Source organism: Neophocaena asiaeorientalis, unplaced genomic scaffold (assembly GCF_003031525.2).
Source record: "Neophocaena asiaeorientalis asiaeorientalis breed wild unplaced genomic scaffold, Neophocaena_asiaeorientalis_V1.1 scaffold87, whole genome shotgun sequence".
In the NCBI taxonomy this organism is placed as follows: Eukaryota; Metazoa; Chordata; class Mammalia; order Artiodactyla; family Phocoenidae; genus Neophocaena; species Neophocaena asiaeorientalis.
The window spans coordinates 1,574,233-1,590,885 of NW_020175432.1; the positions used below are offsets into that span (position 1 = coordinate 1,574,233).

Here is a 16,653-nt window from a genome sequence, read left to right on the forward strand (position 1 = left end):
AGTCACCTACCTATCCACATCTATCTATAATCTATCATCTCTTCCTCTCTCTATATATATATACATAAATATAAAATCTCATCTGTCATATCTCTCTCTCTACCATCTGTATCTATCATCTTTATATCCATCCATCTAAATGTGTCCTATCTACCTTCTTACCTACCTATAATTTCTATCTCTCTATCTACCACCTATATCTATCACCTTTATATCTATCCATCCATCTATCTATCAATCTTTTATCTCTATCTCTATTTATCTACCATCTATGTCTGCCTATCTATCTATCCATCATCTACCTGTCTATCTCTCCATCCATCCATCCATTCATTCATCCGTCATATTCATTCCTATGATTCTCAACCAGGGGTGATTCTGCTTCCCAAGGGACACTTGTCAATGTTTATATTTTTGATTATTGCGACTGCAGAGGAGTTACTGGCATCTAGTGGATGGAGACCAGGGACACTGCTCTATACACCCTACATGACCGCCCCACCACAGAGTATGACCTGGCCCCAAATGCCAGCGTGGCTGAGAGTGAGAGCCCTTGGGAGAAATGGGGAGGTGAGAACCCACCTCCCAGGATGAGCTGGAAGGAGACGCATGCTCCCCACAGCACAGCGTCTTCTCCCCACAGGCAGCATGAACTGGATTTCCGGCCGGGGCATCTCGGGGGGCATTGAGGGTCTGTTGGATGACTTTGACCTGTGCGCCCCTCACGTAGACTGTCCTGAGGTCAGCCTGGTCCGGGAAGCCCTCCAGCTGTGCCGCCCGGCAGTGCAGCTCCGAGGCATGGGTGAGTCGGGCTGAGCCAGCTGGGTCGGGGGGAGGGGTGATCCACTTTGCGCTGACTTCTAGAAACCCACTGTCCTCACCAAGCCGCCAGATGGATTTGCATTAGTTCATACACCTTTCCTGTCTATAGCTGAGAGGTTTCTCCCAGCTCCAGCTTCTAGAACTTTGAGCTGAACCTGGGAGAGCTTAGAAGTGAAAACTACTAAGACAGAGCCCATCCCCTCACCAGGATGGCCCAACATCTTATTCTATTTTTTTTAACTTTGATTTATTTTTATTTATTTTTTGTCTGTGCCGCGCGGCTTGTGGGATCTTAGCTGCCCGACCAGGGATCAAACCTGGGCCCTCGGCAGTAAGGGCGTGGAGTCCTAACCACTGGAATGCCAGGGAATTCCCCCAGCATCTTATTCTGGAAAGGGCCACATAGGAGATATTTCAGGCAAAATCGAGGAAATTATGTTGACACTTAATATAACGAGAGATAAAACATGTTCCCACAGATTTTTTTATTGATGAAATTCAAAATAGAATGATAATAATTGAGCATGACTTTTTAAAAATATTTATTTGGTTGCACTGGGTCTCAGTTGCAGCACGCAGGCTCCTTAGTTGTGGCATGCATGCGGGATCTAGTTCCTTGACCAGGGATCAAACCTGGGCCCCCTTCATTGGGAGAGCAGAGTCTTAACCACTGCGCCACCAAGGAAGTCCTGAGCACAACTTTTTTGTAAGTCAGTTCTACTCACGAGAAAGACGAGGGGAACTCTTGTTCGGGGGGATAACATTTTGCTCAGTTGGGGTTCAAAGTTGATATTTCCTGTCATCCCACTAATTACAAACATCGATCCGAAAACATTAATGTATTTTACAAAAACCATTCTTAGCTCTCAGGACAAACCGTTCAGCTGGATTTGGCCCACACTCTGCCCTAGAACTTTAAGAATCTCTGAATCCTCCGTTGATACTCTGTCCAGGATGGTGTTTCGTTTGTTTGCGTTTTTTTAAATTGTGGCAAAATACACATAACATAAAATTAACCATTTTAATTGTACAGTTCCGTGGCATTAAGTACGCTCACACTGTTGGGCAGCCATCACCACCACCCATCTCCAGAACTTGCTCATCTTTTCAAACAGAAACTCTGTCCCCATTAAACACTCACTCCCCATCCCCCACTCCCCCAGCCCCTGGCACCCACCCTTCTACCTCCGTCTCTATGAATTTGACCACTCCAGGCACCTCATATAAGTGGAATCATGCAGTATTTGTCCTTTTTGTGTCTGGCTTATTTCACTTAACATAATGTCCTCAAGGTTCACCCATGTTGTAGCATGTGTTAGAATATCTTTCCTTTTTAAGGTTGAATAACATTCCACCGTGTGGAAGAACCGCATTTTGCTTATCCACTCATCCATCAGTGGACACTTGGTTTGTCTTTACCTTTTGGCAATTGTGAATGATGCTGTTGTGGATATGGGTGTACAAATATCTTTTCGAGACCTTGCTTTCAATTCTTCTGGATATATACCCAGGTGTCGAATTCCTCAATCATCTGATAGTTCTGTGTTTAATTTTTGAGGAACTGCCAGACCATTTTCCACAGTGGCTGGACCGTTTCACATTCCCACCAACAGTGCATAAAAGTTCTAGTTTCTCTGCATCTTCTCCAACACTTGTTACTTTCTGATAAAAAAAAAAAAAAAAAAAAGCCATCCTAATGAGTGTGAAGTGACCAGGATGGTTTTTTATCATACATTTCCAAGCTGGTTCTTTTTTTCTTTTTTTTTGCCACACCACGTGGCTTGTGGTATCTTAGTTCCCCGACCAGGGATACCCCCGGGCCCCAGCACTGAACCTTGGAGTCCTAACCACTGGACTGCCAGGGAATTCCCATCCCAGCTGGTTTTGATTTGAGGGCTTTTACAAGGGGTTTTATAAAGGTGCTTAATTCCTGTATCCCTTCCGTGGCTTGCTCAGACCTGACAACTGTTGCTTGTCCGAGAAGCCTGTCTGGCCACCACTGACGCTGGACACCCCTGGCCATCACACCCCTGCATATTTCATCATTGCATGTTGTTTCCATCTATCTTAACTCTTAGTTATTATTTCTGCTGGCTTTCATTTGCATCATCTGTCTGCCTCTGCTCCCTGCCAAATGTCATCCCTACTACATGGACCAGTCCAAGAGTATGGATTTTGAGTTCCATCATGCTGATTCAAATCTGGGCTCTGCTACTTACTGGCAGAGTGACCTTGCAAGCCCCTAACTACCCCACCCCTCCCCCATCCTCACTCCCACCTTGCAGCCTTCAGTTTTCCCATCTGCAAAATGGGGATGTTGGTCGACCCTCCCACCTAGGGCTGCTGGGAAAGTTTTGCTAGTCAATTCATGCTGAGCCTGTCCCCATGGCGCCATCCGAGGATCCCGTATGGTCATGTGACAGCACCAATGTTTTGACGTGAACGGCCTTGGAGAAGCCATTTCTGTCCTCTGCTTCCCTCATCAGCAAAATGTGGGACAGAACTAAAGTGTGTCTAGGATCCCACCCAAGTGGGAGATACTGGTGCCCATGATCAGTTACACCTTTCTCCTACATTCACGCTCGCCAGCAGTTTTAAACCTCGAAGGGAGTGATTTCCCAGGAAAACAGCCTTGGGCTTACATGCCCAGTTTAAGGGAAGATTTAAAAGCCCAAATCACAGTATGTTCTTTGCAGTGTTTCTTGATTGACAACCTGTGGCTGCCCAGAACAAGGAGGTGGTGTAGGAATGAATATCCCCACCAGATGGCGCAGCTGAGCAACCATGCGCTCTCACCACATTCCAGTACTGTACGGCCAGCTCCTGAAAGCCCGTTGGTATTCCCTGTTTCTCCCATTGCCTCAGGCTCCAGGATGACTTGGTGTGGTGCCATTTCTGTCCCTGTTTTTATTTTAAAAGACTGATATTTTGTTCATCATGGATGAGGGGGCGGGCGCATCCGTTTTGATTTTTTTAAATATTGCATTAAAATAGTACTTATCTTGATGGTTGAGTTTGTTGGCACCACTTTAACTTTTGTACCCGTGGTGAGTGGGGCACTTGCCCCTGATTCTGGCCCTGCCCCGTTCCACCCACCAGCAAACCCAGGCACAGGGCATTGCCACCGTTGCCCCAGGCTCCACAGTTAGGGTGCTCCAACAACAGGGACAAAATGAACTGTCTACCTTCAATGTCCCTGGTCTTCACTTGGCATTGCAATCAAACGTTGGGGGTCAGATTCCCGCCTCTTACTGGCTGTGTGACCTTGAGTAAGTTGCTTAATGGAACCTATGACTATTACTTTATATGGCAAAAAAAAAAATGTGATTAAGGTTCTTGGGATAGAGAGTTTATCCTGGATTATCTAGGTGGGCCCAAAATTCAATCACAAGTGTCTTAATAAGAAGGAAGCAGAGGGAGATTTGAAACAGAAAAAGGGAAAATGCAGAGATGCACAGATGAGAAGGCCATGTGAAAACGGAGGCAGAAACTGGGATGAGGCACTTCTATACGGCTGGTGGGAATGTCAATTGCTGCAGCCACTGTGGAAAACAGCATGGAAGTTTCTCAAAAAAACTAAAAAATAGAACTACCATATGAGCCAGTAATTCCATTCCTGGGTAAAACAAAACAAAACAAAAACACTAATTCGAAAAGATACATGTGCCCCAATGTTCCTAGTAGCATTATTTACAATTGCCAAAATATGGAAGCACCTAAATGTCCATCAACAGATGAATGGATAAAGAAGATGTGGTATATGTATACAATGGAATACTACTCAGCCATAAAAAAGAACGAAATTTTGCCATTTACAGCAACATGGATGGACTTGGAGGGCATTAGTCTAAATAAGTTAGAGAAATACAAATATTGTATGATATCAATTGTACGTGGAATCTAAAAAAATACAACATACTAGTGAATATAACAAAAAAGAAGCAGACTCACAGACACAGAGTAAAAACTAGTAGTTACCAGTGGAGAGAGGGAATGGTAGAGGGGCAAAATAGGGGTGGGGGAATGGGAGGTACAAATTACTGGGTGTAAGATAGGCTTCAAGGATGTATTGTACAACATGGGGAATATAATCAATATTTTGTAATAACTGTAAGTGGAGTGTAACCTTTTAAAATTGTATAAACAATTAAAAATTTAAAAAGAGATTGTGGTGATGTGGTCACAAGCCAAGGAACACCTGAAGCCCCCAGAAGCTGGAAGAGGCAAGGAAGCATCCCCCCCCAGAGCCTCTGGAGGGAGCACAGCCCTGCCGACACCTCGATTTCGGACTTCTGGCCTCCAGAACTGTGAGAGAAGGAAGTTCTGTTGTCTGAAGCCCCCCAGATTGTCTTGTTATAGCAGCCACAGGACACTAACCCACTCAGAAACTATGAAGTGCTGGAGAAGTGATCATTATTTCTCTAACAGACACTTATTGGGTGCCTGACACTCAGAACATAGCAATGAACAAGACAGGCATCCTCCCTGCTATCTGGAAACCCAAGGTCTAGGGTAGGAGAGGGGGAAACCACCTGGTGCACTTGAAGTAGGGGCAAGTGTGTGTGGAGCACAGAAAAGGAGGCAGGAGAGGGGCTCCACCCAGGGAAGCAGGGCCCCTCCCCTTAACCAGCATCTCCTCTGTTGCAGAGAGAAGCATCTTGTATACAGAACTCCTGGCCAGCCTCCATTTCTTCGCCACCTCACATCCGGCACTGGTGGGACAGCTGTGCCAACAGGTGCAGAGCTGGTTCCGGATGTGCCCACACCCTGTGCTGGTGCCCCTCAGAGGATTCCTCCAGCCCCCGGGAGGACCCCTCCAGGCAACCCTCACCGGCTGTCACAAAGGTGCGTCTCCCAAGCGTAGCCAAAATCCCGCCAGGCCCCTGCCTGCCTGGGGGCAGTGGACTGTAGGTGTTCTGGGCTGCCAGCTGGGAAGCCCCAAGGGTGCCATCAGGACCTCTGCCAGCTGGGAAGCCCCAAGGGTGCCATCAGGACCTGGCCCTGCGGTCTCATGCTGACTCGGCTCCCTCTGCCCACCAGGGACTGTAGATTACTAGTGTAAATACTGCCAATGAGCCCAGATCGAGGGCATGCCAACTGCCTCTGGGGTTTCATCTCTAAGAGTTCGGTGCCCGTCTTATAGATAGCTTCTGAGATTTACAGCCTAATGCTAGTAAGTCTGGAAACTAGGAACTGGTGCCTGACTGGACCCTGAGAGGCTGGTGGAACTTGTAGGTTCTCCCTGGGACACCAGAATGTCAGAGGGACAAGAGGATTTAGTTCTCTCCATCCATTCTTCATCCATCCTTCCTTCCTTCCTTCCTTCCTTCCTTCCAACCAGCTGTCCATCTGTCTGTTCATCCCTCCACCCATCCCTCCATCCATTCATCCTTCCACCCTTCCTTCCATCTATCCATCTGTATGTCCTTCCATCCTTCCTCCCTCCTTTATTCCTTCCTTCCTTCCCATCCAACCATCCATTCATCCATTCACCCATCAGTTGTCCGTATTTCCAATAGTCACCCTTCCTTCCACCCTTCTATCCACACCACTTACCTTCCATTTCCCCCAGTTTGCCATCTCCTATCCCCTCGCTTTACCCCTTCACATACTCAGCCAACTCACCCACCCATCTATCAAATAATTCATCCAGTTACCCATCTAACACCCACACATTCACTCACCCACTCATCTAACCAGCCATCTATCTGTCCACTTATCCACCAGTTCACCTCCATTCATCCATCCCTTTATCTACCCACCCATAATCTCTCACATTAATCATTGAATACAGTTAGCTTTGGTTCAAATGCCAGTTATTGTGACTCAGGCCATTTTTGTGCCACATAGCCTTGTAGGGAAAGCTATACTCCCAAGGCACAGAGCTTCCAAATCAGAAATTCTAAGAGATGCTAAGGACAATGCATGGAAGAATTGATTTAGGGACAGCTACTAGAATGCTGTGTTGAGAAGGATTCTGAGACTGAATCTGGTTTAATGGTATATTGGTTACAATACAAGTTCTGATGCTGTAACAAAGGCCAAAGTAGCAGTGGCTTAAATAAAACAGGAGTTCATTTCTCTCACACACAATAGTCCAGGCATAAGAAAAGGTAATATGGTATCTCCAGGGGGTCAGGGACCCAAACTCTTTCAAATTTTTTGCTCTGCCATTTTCAATGTGAGGTTTCCATTAAATGGCCCAAAATAGCTGCTCCAGCTCTTACCATCACAATGGCATTCCAGCCGGTGGGAAGAGGGAAGGAGAAGTAGATGGCAGGCCCCTTCCCTTCAAAGGCATGGCCTTGAAGCAGAGCTTACCACTTCTGCTCCTGTCGTGCTGCTAAGAACTTGGCCATCTTCAACTGTAAGGGAGCTTGGGAAAAATGGTCTTTGAGTAACCACGTACTCACCTAAAACCTGTGGGCTGTGGGTTTTATTACTGAAGGAAGCATGATAGAATGGCAATTGGGGGGGACAAATCACAGAGAGTGCAGTGATTGATTAGTGATGTCTGCCACAGCGTAGGCAAAGGAAGTTACAGCTCAAAGTGAATTTTTTCTTTTTCTCATCTCAGTAGGGAAATGTGCCACTTGTACGAGCTCTAGTCATGTTGAAGTTGAGAAAGTTCCTACGCACTCTGGGCTTCAGTTTCTTCATTTTTAAAATGAGAAGTTTGAGTTCACATTTCCAGGGTCACACAGTGAGTGAGTGATCCGCCCCCCCCCCAAAAAAAAGGGAAAAAAAGAAAGAAAAAAAATCTCGTCTCTTCATGCCCTGTCCCGATGAGGTAGAAACAAAATTCTGGATTCTCAGACCTTGACTGGCTCTGACTTCAGCACCTCCCCCATCACCTTAAAAATGAGGAAACTGAGGCACAGAGCAGGAAAAGGCATCAGGGCATTCAGAAACTCTGGCCTCCTGATATTTGGGCTGTTTTCTCCAGTGTAACTTGGTCCCTGTTTGTCTTCAGCGATGATCCAATCAAGATCCACCCGGCAGAGAGCCTTGGGCTGTGTTTGCTCAAACTATTGGCAAATATTTTTTTCTTCGGGGCACCAGCCCTTCTTTTCCCACACAGCTCAAGCTCAAAGAGAAGTCGAAAGCAGGGTTCTCATCCTCAGCCAATATAATTCCATTCCTGAGTCTTCTCCAACTGTGCACTCAACCACGCATCACTGACATTTGCGGCTGGATCCTTCTCTGGGGTGGGGCCATCATGTGCACTGCAGGATGTTGAGCAGCGTCCCTGCCTCCACCCATCAGATGCCAGTAGCATCCTGGTCCCCAGTTGTAACAACCAAAAATGTCTCTAGACATTTCCCAGTGTGCCCTGGGGGGCAGAATCGCCCCTGGGTAGGAACCGCTGAACTAGAGACACTAGAGACACATTTTCCTACCTCAGATCAACATAAACATTTCAACCCAGAGTCTTCATCTGGCATCTGACAGCGCTGGCTTTGAAATCCTGGCTCTGCCACTTCTAGGTGTGTGACTCTGTCTGTGCCCCAGTTTCCTTATCTGTGAAGTGAGGGGCCCATTAGAGTACCTCATGGCTGAGCACTCAGACACATGAGCTCTTGTTTCTGTGTGGCTGCAGGCATCACTGCCATGGCACAGAGCCTGGAAGAGAAGCTGCTGGTGGTTGGCACCCAGGAGAGCATGGTAGCTGTGTGGGATATGGAAGAACAGCAGGTGATCCACATCCTACCTGGACACACAGGTGAGGCTCAGGAAGTGGGGTTTATGATCAGCTTCCTCTTAGAGTCCCACAGCAATCAATCAGTCCCCTGGGGCCCCTTCACTACCAATTCATTTCTCTGTATTAAAACCCTGGCCTTTGTTCCTGCATCAGCTAGCTATAGCCACATAACAAAACACCCCAAACAGGAATATAAATTGGTGCAGTCACTGTGGAGAATACTATGGAGGTTCCTCAAAAAACTAAAACTAAAGTTGCCATGTGATCCAGCAGTCCTACTCCTGGGCATATATCTGGACAAAACTGTAATTTGAAAAGATACATGCACCCCTATGTTCATAGCAGCAGTATTGAAAATAGCCAAGACTTGGCAACAACCTACACGTTCATTGACAGATGAATGGACAAAGAAGATGTGGTGTGTATATATATATATATATATACACACACACACATACACACACAATGGAATATTACTCAGCCATAAAAAAGAATGACATGGTGCCATTTGCACCTACATGGATGGCCCTAGAGATGATCATACTAAGTGAAGTAAGGCAGAAAGAGAAAGACAAATACCATATGATATCATTTATATGTGGAATATAAAATATGACACAAATGAACTTATCTACGAAACAGAAACAGACTCACAGACATAGAGAACAGACTTGTGGTTGCCAAGGGGAAGGGGGGCAGGGGAGGGTTGGATGGGGAGTTTGGGACCAGTAGATGCAAACTATTATATATGGGATGGATAAACAACAAGGTCCTATTGTATAGCACAGGGAACTATATTCAATATCCTGTAATAAACCATAATGGAAAAGAATATGAAAAAGAAAAAACCCACCCCAAACAGAGTAGCTTCAAACAATAGCTGTTTATTTAGCTCACCTCTGTGACTGGGCAATTCAGGCTGGGCTCAGCCAGGCAGCTCTTCTGGTCTCAGCCAGGCTTGCTCATGCATATGTAATCAGTTATGGGGCGTCTGGGAGCTGGCTGGTTCAGGACATTCTTAGCTGAGACAACTCAGCTCTGTTCCACATGATCTCTCATCCTCCAGCTGGTGAGCCTGGGCAGAGGCAGGGTTTCAGGAGGGCAAGCAGAAGTGTACAAGGTCTCTGAAGGCCTGGAACTGGCCTTGGAACCGGCACTCCTTCACATTCTATTGGCCAAAGGAAGTCCCAAGAACAATCCAGAATCAATGGGTAGGGAAATTGGCTTCATCTCTTGATGGGAGGAGCAAAGTCACACTGCACAAGCTATAGACCTTGGAGGGTAAAGGATTGTGGTCATTTATGCAATTTGTCTACCACAGTCTCTCAGAGCCTAAGTAACGTTTTCATTTCTACAAAACCATCACAGCTGTGGTTGGTTCATTCCAACAATTAGTGAGTGCTTACTGTGTACCAGGCCCTGATCTGAGGCTGAAGAGAGACAGATCGGGGCCGAAACTCGGGTAAGGAGAGTGAGGCACACTCCTTGGGTGTAAAATTTAGGAGCATCCCAAAGTTAAAAAAAAACTTGGTCATCATGATAATATTTCAATGCAATGTGTTTATTTTTTATTTATTTATTTTGCTTTGGCCGTGCCACACAGCATGCGGGATCTTAGTTCCCCAGCCAGGGATCAAACCCATGCCCCCTGCAGCGGAAGCATGGAGTCTTAACCACTGGACCGCTGGGAAATTCCCGAATGCATTTATTTACTTATTTATTTATTGGCTGCATTAGGTCTTAGTTGCAGCACGCGGGACCTTTCGTTTCGGCGCATGGGCTCTTCCTTGCAGTGCATGGGCTTTTCTCTAGTTGTAGCGCACAGGCTCCAGAGCACGTGGGCTCATTAGTTGTGGCGCGCGAGCTTTAGTTGCCCCGCCGCATGTGGGACCTTAGTTCCCTGACCAGGGATCAAACTGGCGTCCCCTGCATTGCAGGATGGGTTCTTAACCACTGCGGAAAGTCCTGCAAATGTAATTTTTTAAAATGCTTTTAAAAATCAAAAAATTAATGCAAAACAATCCACGATGAATAAACATCAACCTGTCTTAAAGACAGGATGAGTAATAGTGCTGTGTCAATCCATACTGAAGAGAGAGGCAAAAGGAAAACTCAGCAGTTTGGTACCTCCTTAAACTTTGCACCCGAGGTAAGTGCCTTACTTGCCTCACCCTGATCCCGGCCCTGAGTCAGATCCATGTATTTGAGAAGGCAAGCTGGACAAAAGTGTAGTTACAAATTGCAATAAGTGTAGTGAGGAAAACAGGGTGTCATGAGCTACAATAACCAAAGTGACTGACTTAGGGCAGTTAGGGAAAGGATTTCTCTGAGCAGGGACACTCAGCCAAGATACAAAGGCTATGAATAAGTGTGCAAAGGGCAGGAGGGTAGAGCATCCCAGGTATGGGAAACAACCAGTGCAAAGACCCTGAGAAGATGAGGTTGGAACATTGATAGAGCAGCAAGGAAGCTGTAAGGCTGGAGCTTAGGATATTGTATCAAATGAAAGGAGCCACTCACAAAAGACTACATTGTATTTGATTCATTTATATGAAATGTCTGCAACAGGTAAATCTGGAGAGACAGAAAGCAGTTTAGTGGTTGTCAGGGGCTGGTGGAAGGGGGATGGAGAGAGACTGCTAATGGGGACGGGGTTTCCTTTTTGGGTGACAAAAATGTTCTGGAATCTGATAGAGGTGACGTTTGCACAACATCGTGAATGTACTAGTATCACTGATTATACAATTTAAGATGGTTTAAATGATAAGGAGAGAAAAAGGAGGGAGTGACAGTTTTTGAGGTTATGAAAATACTCTAAACCTAGCCTGTGGTGATGGTTGCACAACTCTGGGAACGTTCAGAACAGTGAATTATACTGTTGTACATGAATAGGTGAATTTTATGCTTGTGAATTATATCTCAATAAAGATGTTAAAATATTACATGATTGCAATCTCAGTATGTACATGGTTTTATTATTTTTTCCTCAACATTTCGCCATAAGCATTCTTTTGTTTTCATGGAATCTTTTTAAAAACAACTTTATTGAGGTATAATTTACATACCATACAATACATGTGTTTTAAACATATAGTCAATGATTTTGTAGTAAATTTATCAAATTGTGCCACCATCACCGTAATCCTGCTGTAGCACTTTCCATCACCCCAAGGAGATCCCTCCTGCCCCCTTTGCAGTCCATTCCTCCTCCCACCCCCAGCCCCATGGTAACCACCAATATGCTTTCTGAGTCTACAGGTTTGTATTTTCTGGACATTTCATATAAATGAAATTGTATAGCATGTGGTCTTTGGCATGGGACTTCTTTCACTCCACGTAATGTTGTTTGAGTTCATCTGTATTGTTACATGTATGGTTAGTTTTTCCTTTGCATTGCTGAGCCGTATTCCATTGCATGGAACGAACAGAGGTTTTAATCCATTCATCACTTGAAGGACATTTACACTGTTCCCAGTTTGGGGCTGTTATGAATAATGCTGCTGTGATTCACTGAATCTTTATAATACTTAACTGCACCAAAAATATTTCATCTCTCTCGATAGATCGTGTTCCAGAATTTATTAAACTATTTAAAATTTTTTGGGGGCTATTTAGGCTATTTCTAGTTATCTGCTATTTGTTTTTGTTTTTTTTTTGCGGTATGCTGGCCTCTCACTGTTGTGGCCTCTCCCGTTGTGGAGCACAGGCTCCGGACGCGCAGGCTCAGCAGCCATGGCTCACGGGCCCAGCCGCTCCGCGGCATGTGGGATCTTCCCGGACCGGGGCACGAACCCGTGTCCCCTGCATCGGCAGGCGGACTCTCAACCACTGTGCCACCAGGGAAGCCCTATCTGCTCTTTGGATAACACTGGGATGAATCTGTTTTTACACTTGCCAATATTTTTCCATTCTGCTGAGTATTTCTAGTGAGTGGTATTCTTGAATTGAAAGGTATGAACATTCTTATGGGTTTTGAGAAGTGTTATCTTATTGCTTTCCAAACAGATTGTAACAGATTAAAACACTCTCCAACCCCAAAGCTCCCAGCATTACATGTTTTCATTTTACTCTTTTTGTCTGAGGGGTTGGAGTGGGGTGGATACTGACAGAGTATCTGTCAAATAAGATTCCCTCTATTTTATCATCATCAGGATAACTATTTTCCTAGAGGTCTATTCAATCTCTGTATCTGTGTGTGAGAGCCATCTCTTCAAGACCTGAGCCTATTTACCAATGGTGACCTTGATTCAGTTTTTAAAGTCCTCAAACTCTTATTATTTGTAATCAGAAAAGCTCAATAATCAATTTACTGAAAAAACTGAAAATATTTTAGACCTACATAATAGGGGAAGTGAAAGTTTCCGATCCTGTGACAGCATGCTGGAGGTGGTTGGTACTGGCTTGTGAGAGCTGTCTGAAATTTTCAAGAATTTGGTGAGGTGATTGTCAAACACAACCATTCTTTTTTTTTAATTTTTTTTTTATTGTATAGTATATTTACAATGTTGTGTTAATTTCTGCTGTACAGCAAAGTAACTCAGTTATACACATATATACATTCTTTTATTTTTATTTTATTTATTTATTTTTTTCGGTATGTGGGCCTCTCCTGTTGTGGAGCACAGGCTCCGGACGCACAGGCCCAGCGGCCATGGCTCACGGGCCCAGCCGCTCCGCGGCATGTGGGATCTTCCCGGACCAGGGCACGAACCCGTGTCCCCTGCATCGACAGGCGGACTCTCATCCACTGCGCCACCAGGGAAGCCCTATATACATTCTTTTTTGTATTCTTTTCCATCATGGTTTATCCCAGTATATTGAATATAGTTCCCTGTGCTATACAGTAAATTTTTTTTCGGTACGCGGACCTCTCCTGTTGTGGAGCACAGGCTCCGGACGCGCAGGCCCAGCGGCCATGGCTCACGGGCCCAGCCGCTCCGCGGCATGTGGGATCTTCCTGGACCAGGGCACGAACCCGTGTCCCCTGCATCGACAGGCGGACTCTCATCCACTGCGCCACCAGGGAAGCCCTATATACATTCTTTTTTGTATTCTTTTCCATCATGGTTTATCCCAGTATATTGAATATAGTTCCCTGTGCTATACAGTAAGACCTTGTTGTTTATCCATTCTGTATGTAAGTTTGCATCTACTAACCCCAAACTCCCAGTCCATCCCTCCCCGACTTCTCTCTCCCTCTTGGCAACCACAAGTCTGTTCTCTATGTCCAAACACAGTCATTCTTAAACATTAAATTATAGAAACATACAATTAAATAGATTATATTAAAACAAGGTAATAAATACTCAAAGCTCATCACTTTCTAAATATTTTACCACACTCTACTCTTATCTCTCTTTTTGGCTGTTATATCCATGTGATGGAAATGGTGTGTTACTGACCATCTCTTTACAACTGCATATATATATATATATATCTCCAATAACCAGGTTGCACAAGCTTATATGACTATATATAACCATGGTCTTTTTTTTTTTTAGTTAACATCACATATTTTGCCTCTTTCCATATCATGTATACATCTCTAATTCACTTTAGTAGTGATATAGTATCCTATGTATGGGGATATATTATAAAGCATTACTATTTATAGAAATTTTGGTTGAAAAATACCACAATTTTAAGAAATAAAAATCACCCCTAATACTGCTGGCATATGAATTCTAAAGTAAAATTCCCTTCCTTTACTCTCCCCTCACCCTTCAGTGTCCCCCAGGAAGTGATCAGTGCAGACAGTCTGTTATATGCCATTAGCAATTTTTCTCTAGGCTTATGCAGACATAGCTCTGTCCTTTGAGCTTTCGTCAAAAATTACATCATGCTGTTTTATATACTGGGTTGCAACTTGCTTTTGTTGCAGTAGGTTGTAACGATGTTTTGTGGTGATTGAGAGCCTGGACTCCAAGCTGAGATCCTACCTCCATTACTTATTAACCATGTGGCTTTGGATAAGTTACTGTACTCAGCTGTGGCTCAGTTTCCCCATCTATACAATGGGATAACAAGAGTACCTCACGAGCTGTCATGAGATTAAAAGAGTTTAATGCATGTTAACCACTTACAACTATGTTTGGCACACAGAAAACACTAAGTATTGGCTGTTGTAATAATAATTATTATTAGGTGTATGTATATATCCATTTTATTATTTTTAATGCCTGCCTAATATTCTTTACATGGATGTACCATATTACTTAACCAACTCCCTTTTCATAGACAGGTTGTTTTCAGTTTTCTTTTTCTTTCTTTCTTTTTTTTTTTTTTTGCGGTACGCGGGCCTCTCACTGTTGTGGCTTCTCCCATTGCGGAGCACAGGCTCCGGACGTGCAGGCTTAGCGGCCATGCCTCACGGGCCTAGCCACTCCACGGCATGTGGGATCTTCCCAGACCGGGGCACGAACCCGCGTCCTCTGCATCGGCAGGCTGACGCTCAACCACTGCGCCACCAGGGAAGCCCTCAGTTTTCTTTTTACACAGACAGTGTTGCATTTAAAGTCCTTCTCCATCTTCACACACTTATGCTATTATTTCTGTAAGACACATTCCTGGAAGTGGGATTTCTGAGTCAAATTGTATGCACATTGTTCCTTTTCCCCTCGTTTTCTTAGCTTTTTATTCTAAAAATAACTGTAGACTCAGAGAAATTTGCTGAAATAGTACAGAGAATTCCTGTGTACCTTTTATCTACCTTTCCAGGCTAGCAATGTCTTACATAACTATAGTATATTATCAAAACCGAGATATTGCACATTTTAACTTTTAATAAATGTCACCAAATTACCCTTCTGCAAATTTATATCAACTTATACTCCCATCAGCATGGTATGAGATTAACTGATTTCTTGTACCTTTGCCAGCACTCCAGCAATTAATTCATAGTTTTTGCCAATACTATGGATAATAATGATATTGGTATTTCATGTTGCATTTTGTGACTACTAGTGAGATTGAACATCATTTTCAAATGTTTATTGTCCACTTGTACTATTTCTGTAAATCTCTTGTTATATGATTTGTCCAATTTGTAAGTTGTTTGCGTTTCTGTTGCTTATTTGTAAGAACTCTTTGTTTATTAAAGAGGGTCTCCATTTATCTGTTATATACTGCAAATATTTCCTCCTAATGTGTCATATGCCTTTCAAATTTATCCTCCTGAAATTTTACACTTTTATGTAATCCAGTTTGTCAATTTTTCCCCTTTATGTCTTCCAAATTTTGTTCTCCTTAGAAAACTATCTCTCCAGGAGTATGAAATCTTCTCTTATAATTTTATTTTGGTTTACTTTTTGTTTATTAATTTTAAATACTCCCTGGATGATGATAACCTTTTATACATTTCAGTGATCTCTATTTAATACAGATTCAGCATTTGGGCAATTGATTTAATCCCAACCAGTTGTTACACTCAGTTTAGCTTTGCCACATTCCATTATTTGTAATTTGGATATGTTCTAATCTATCCATCTTTCCTTTGGGAAACCAGGGAATTTCTAAGCCAGCAGAGGTTATGGTAGTTGGAAGGTCAAAATGTTCCCAGCTAATATACTATCCTCCACCCTGGCCTGCTGCAGGAGAGGTGAGGTGTGTGAAAGTGTTTGCCAAAGGATCGCTTGTCATCTCTACCTCGAAGGATCACACCCTGTGCTTGTGAAACTTACTCTCTGACCAGGAGAAATTCACCATTTGGGATGGAGGCTCACAAGGTCCCACTGAACCTCAGATCTTGAGCCTTCATGTGGATGAAGCAAAGAAGGTTGTGTATTCAGCATCTAACTCAAAGGTAACAAACACTTGCCCCGTTTGCAAAGTAAAGCTGAGACCAGAGCAGTCAAAGATGGCATATGGTGTTTATATAAGGAGGGTCTCCCTGATATGGGACAGGGGGACTGTAAACAGAGGTACACAACTACTTGAGAGGGTGCCATAAAGGGCTTCAAAACTTATAGTTGGATTAGATGATCTTGATAGATCTTTCTGATCCTAAGGGTTAAGACCTTTCACCATTTTTAATGCAGTCATTTTTTTAGTGCTATAAATTTCCCTCTGAGTACTGCTTTACCTACATCCCATGAACTTTGATATGTTATATTATCATTTACATTCAGTTC

At 44.0% G+C, this 16,653-nt stretch overlaps 1 protein-coding gene across 1 annotated transcript in view; it reads left to right on the forward strand.

The window, feature by feature from the left end:
* Positions 1-16,653, forward strand: part of NWD1 (NACHT and WD repeat domain containing 1) — a 69,285-nt gene that overhangs the window by 24,188 nt on the left and 28,444 nt on the right. The window contains 4 exon segments of the mRNA XM_024767466.1: positions 644-802; positions 5,470-5,667; positions 8,423-8,545; positions 16,117-16,325. Of these exon segments, the coding sequence (XP_024623234.1) occupies positions 644-802; positions 5,470-5,667; positions 8,423-8,545; positions 16,117-16,325 (689 nt within the window).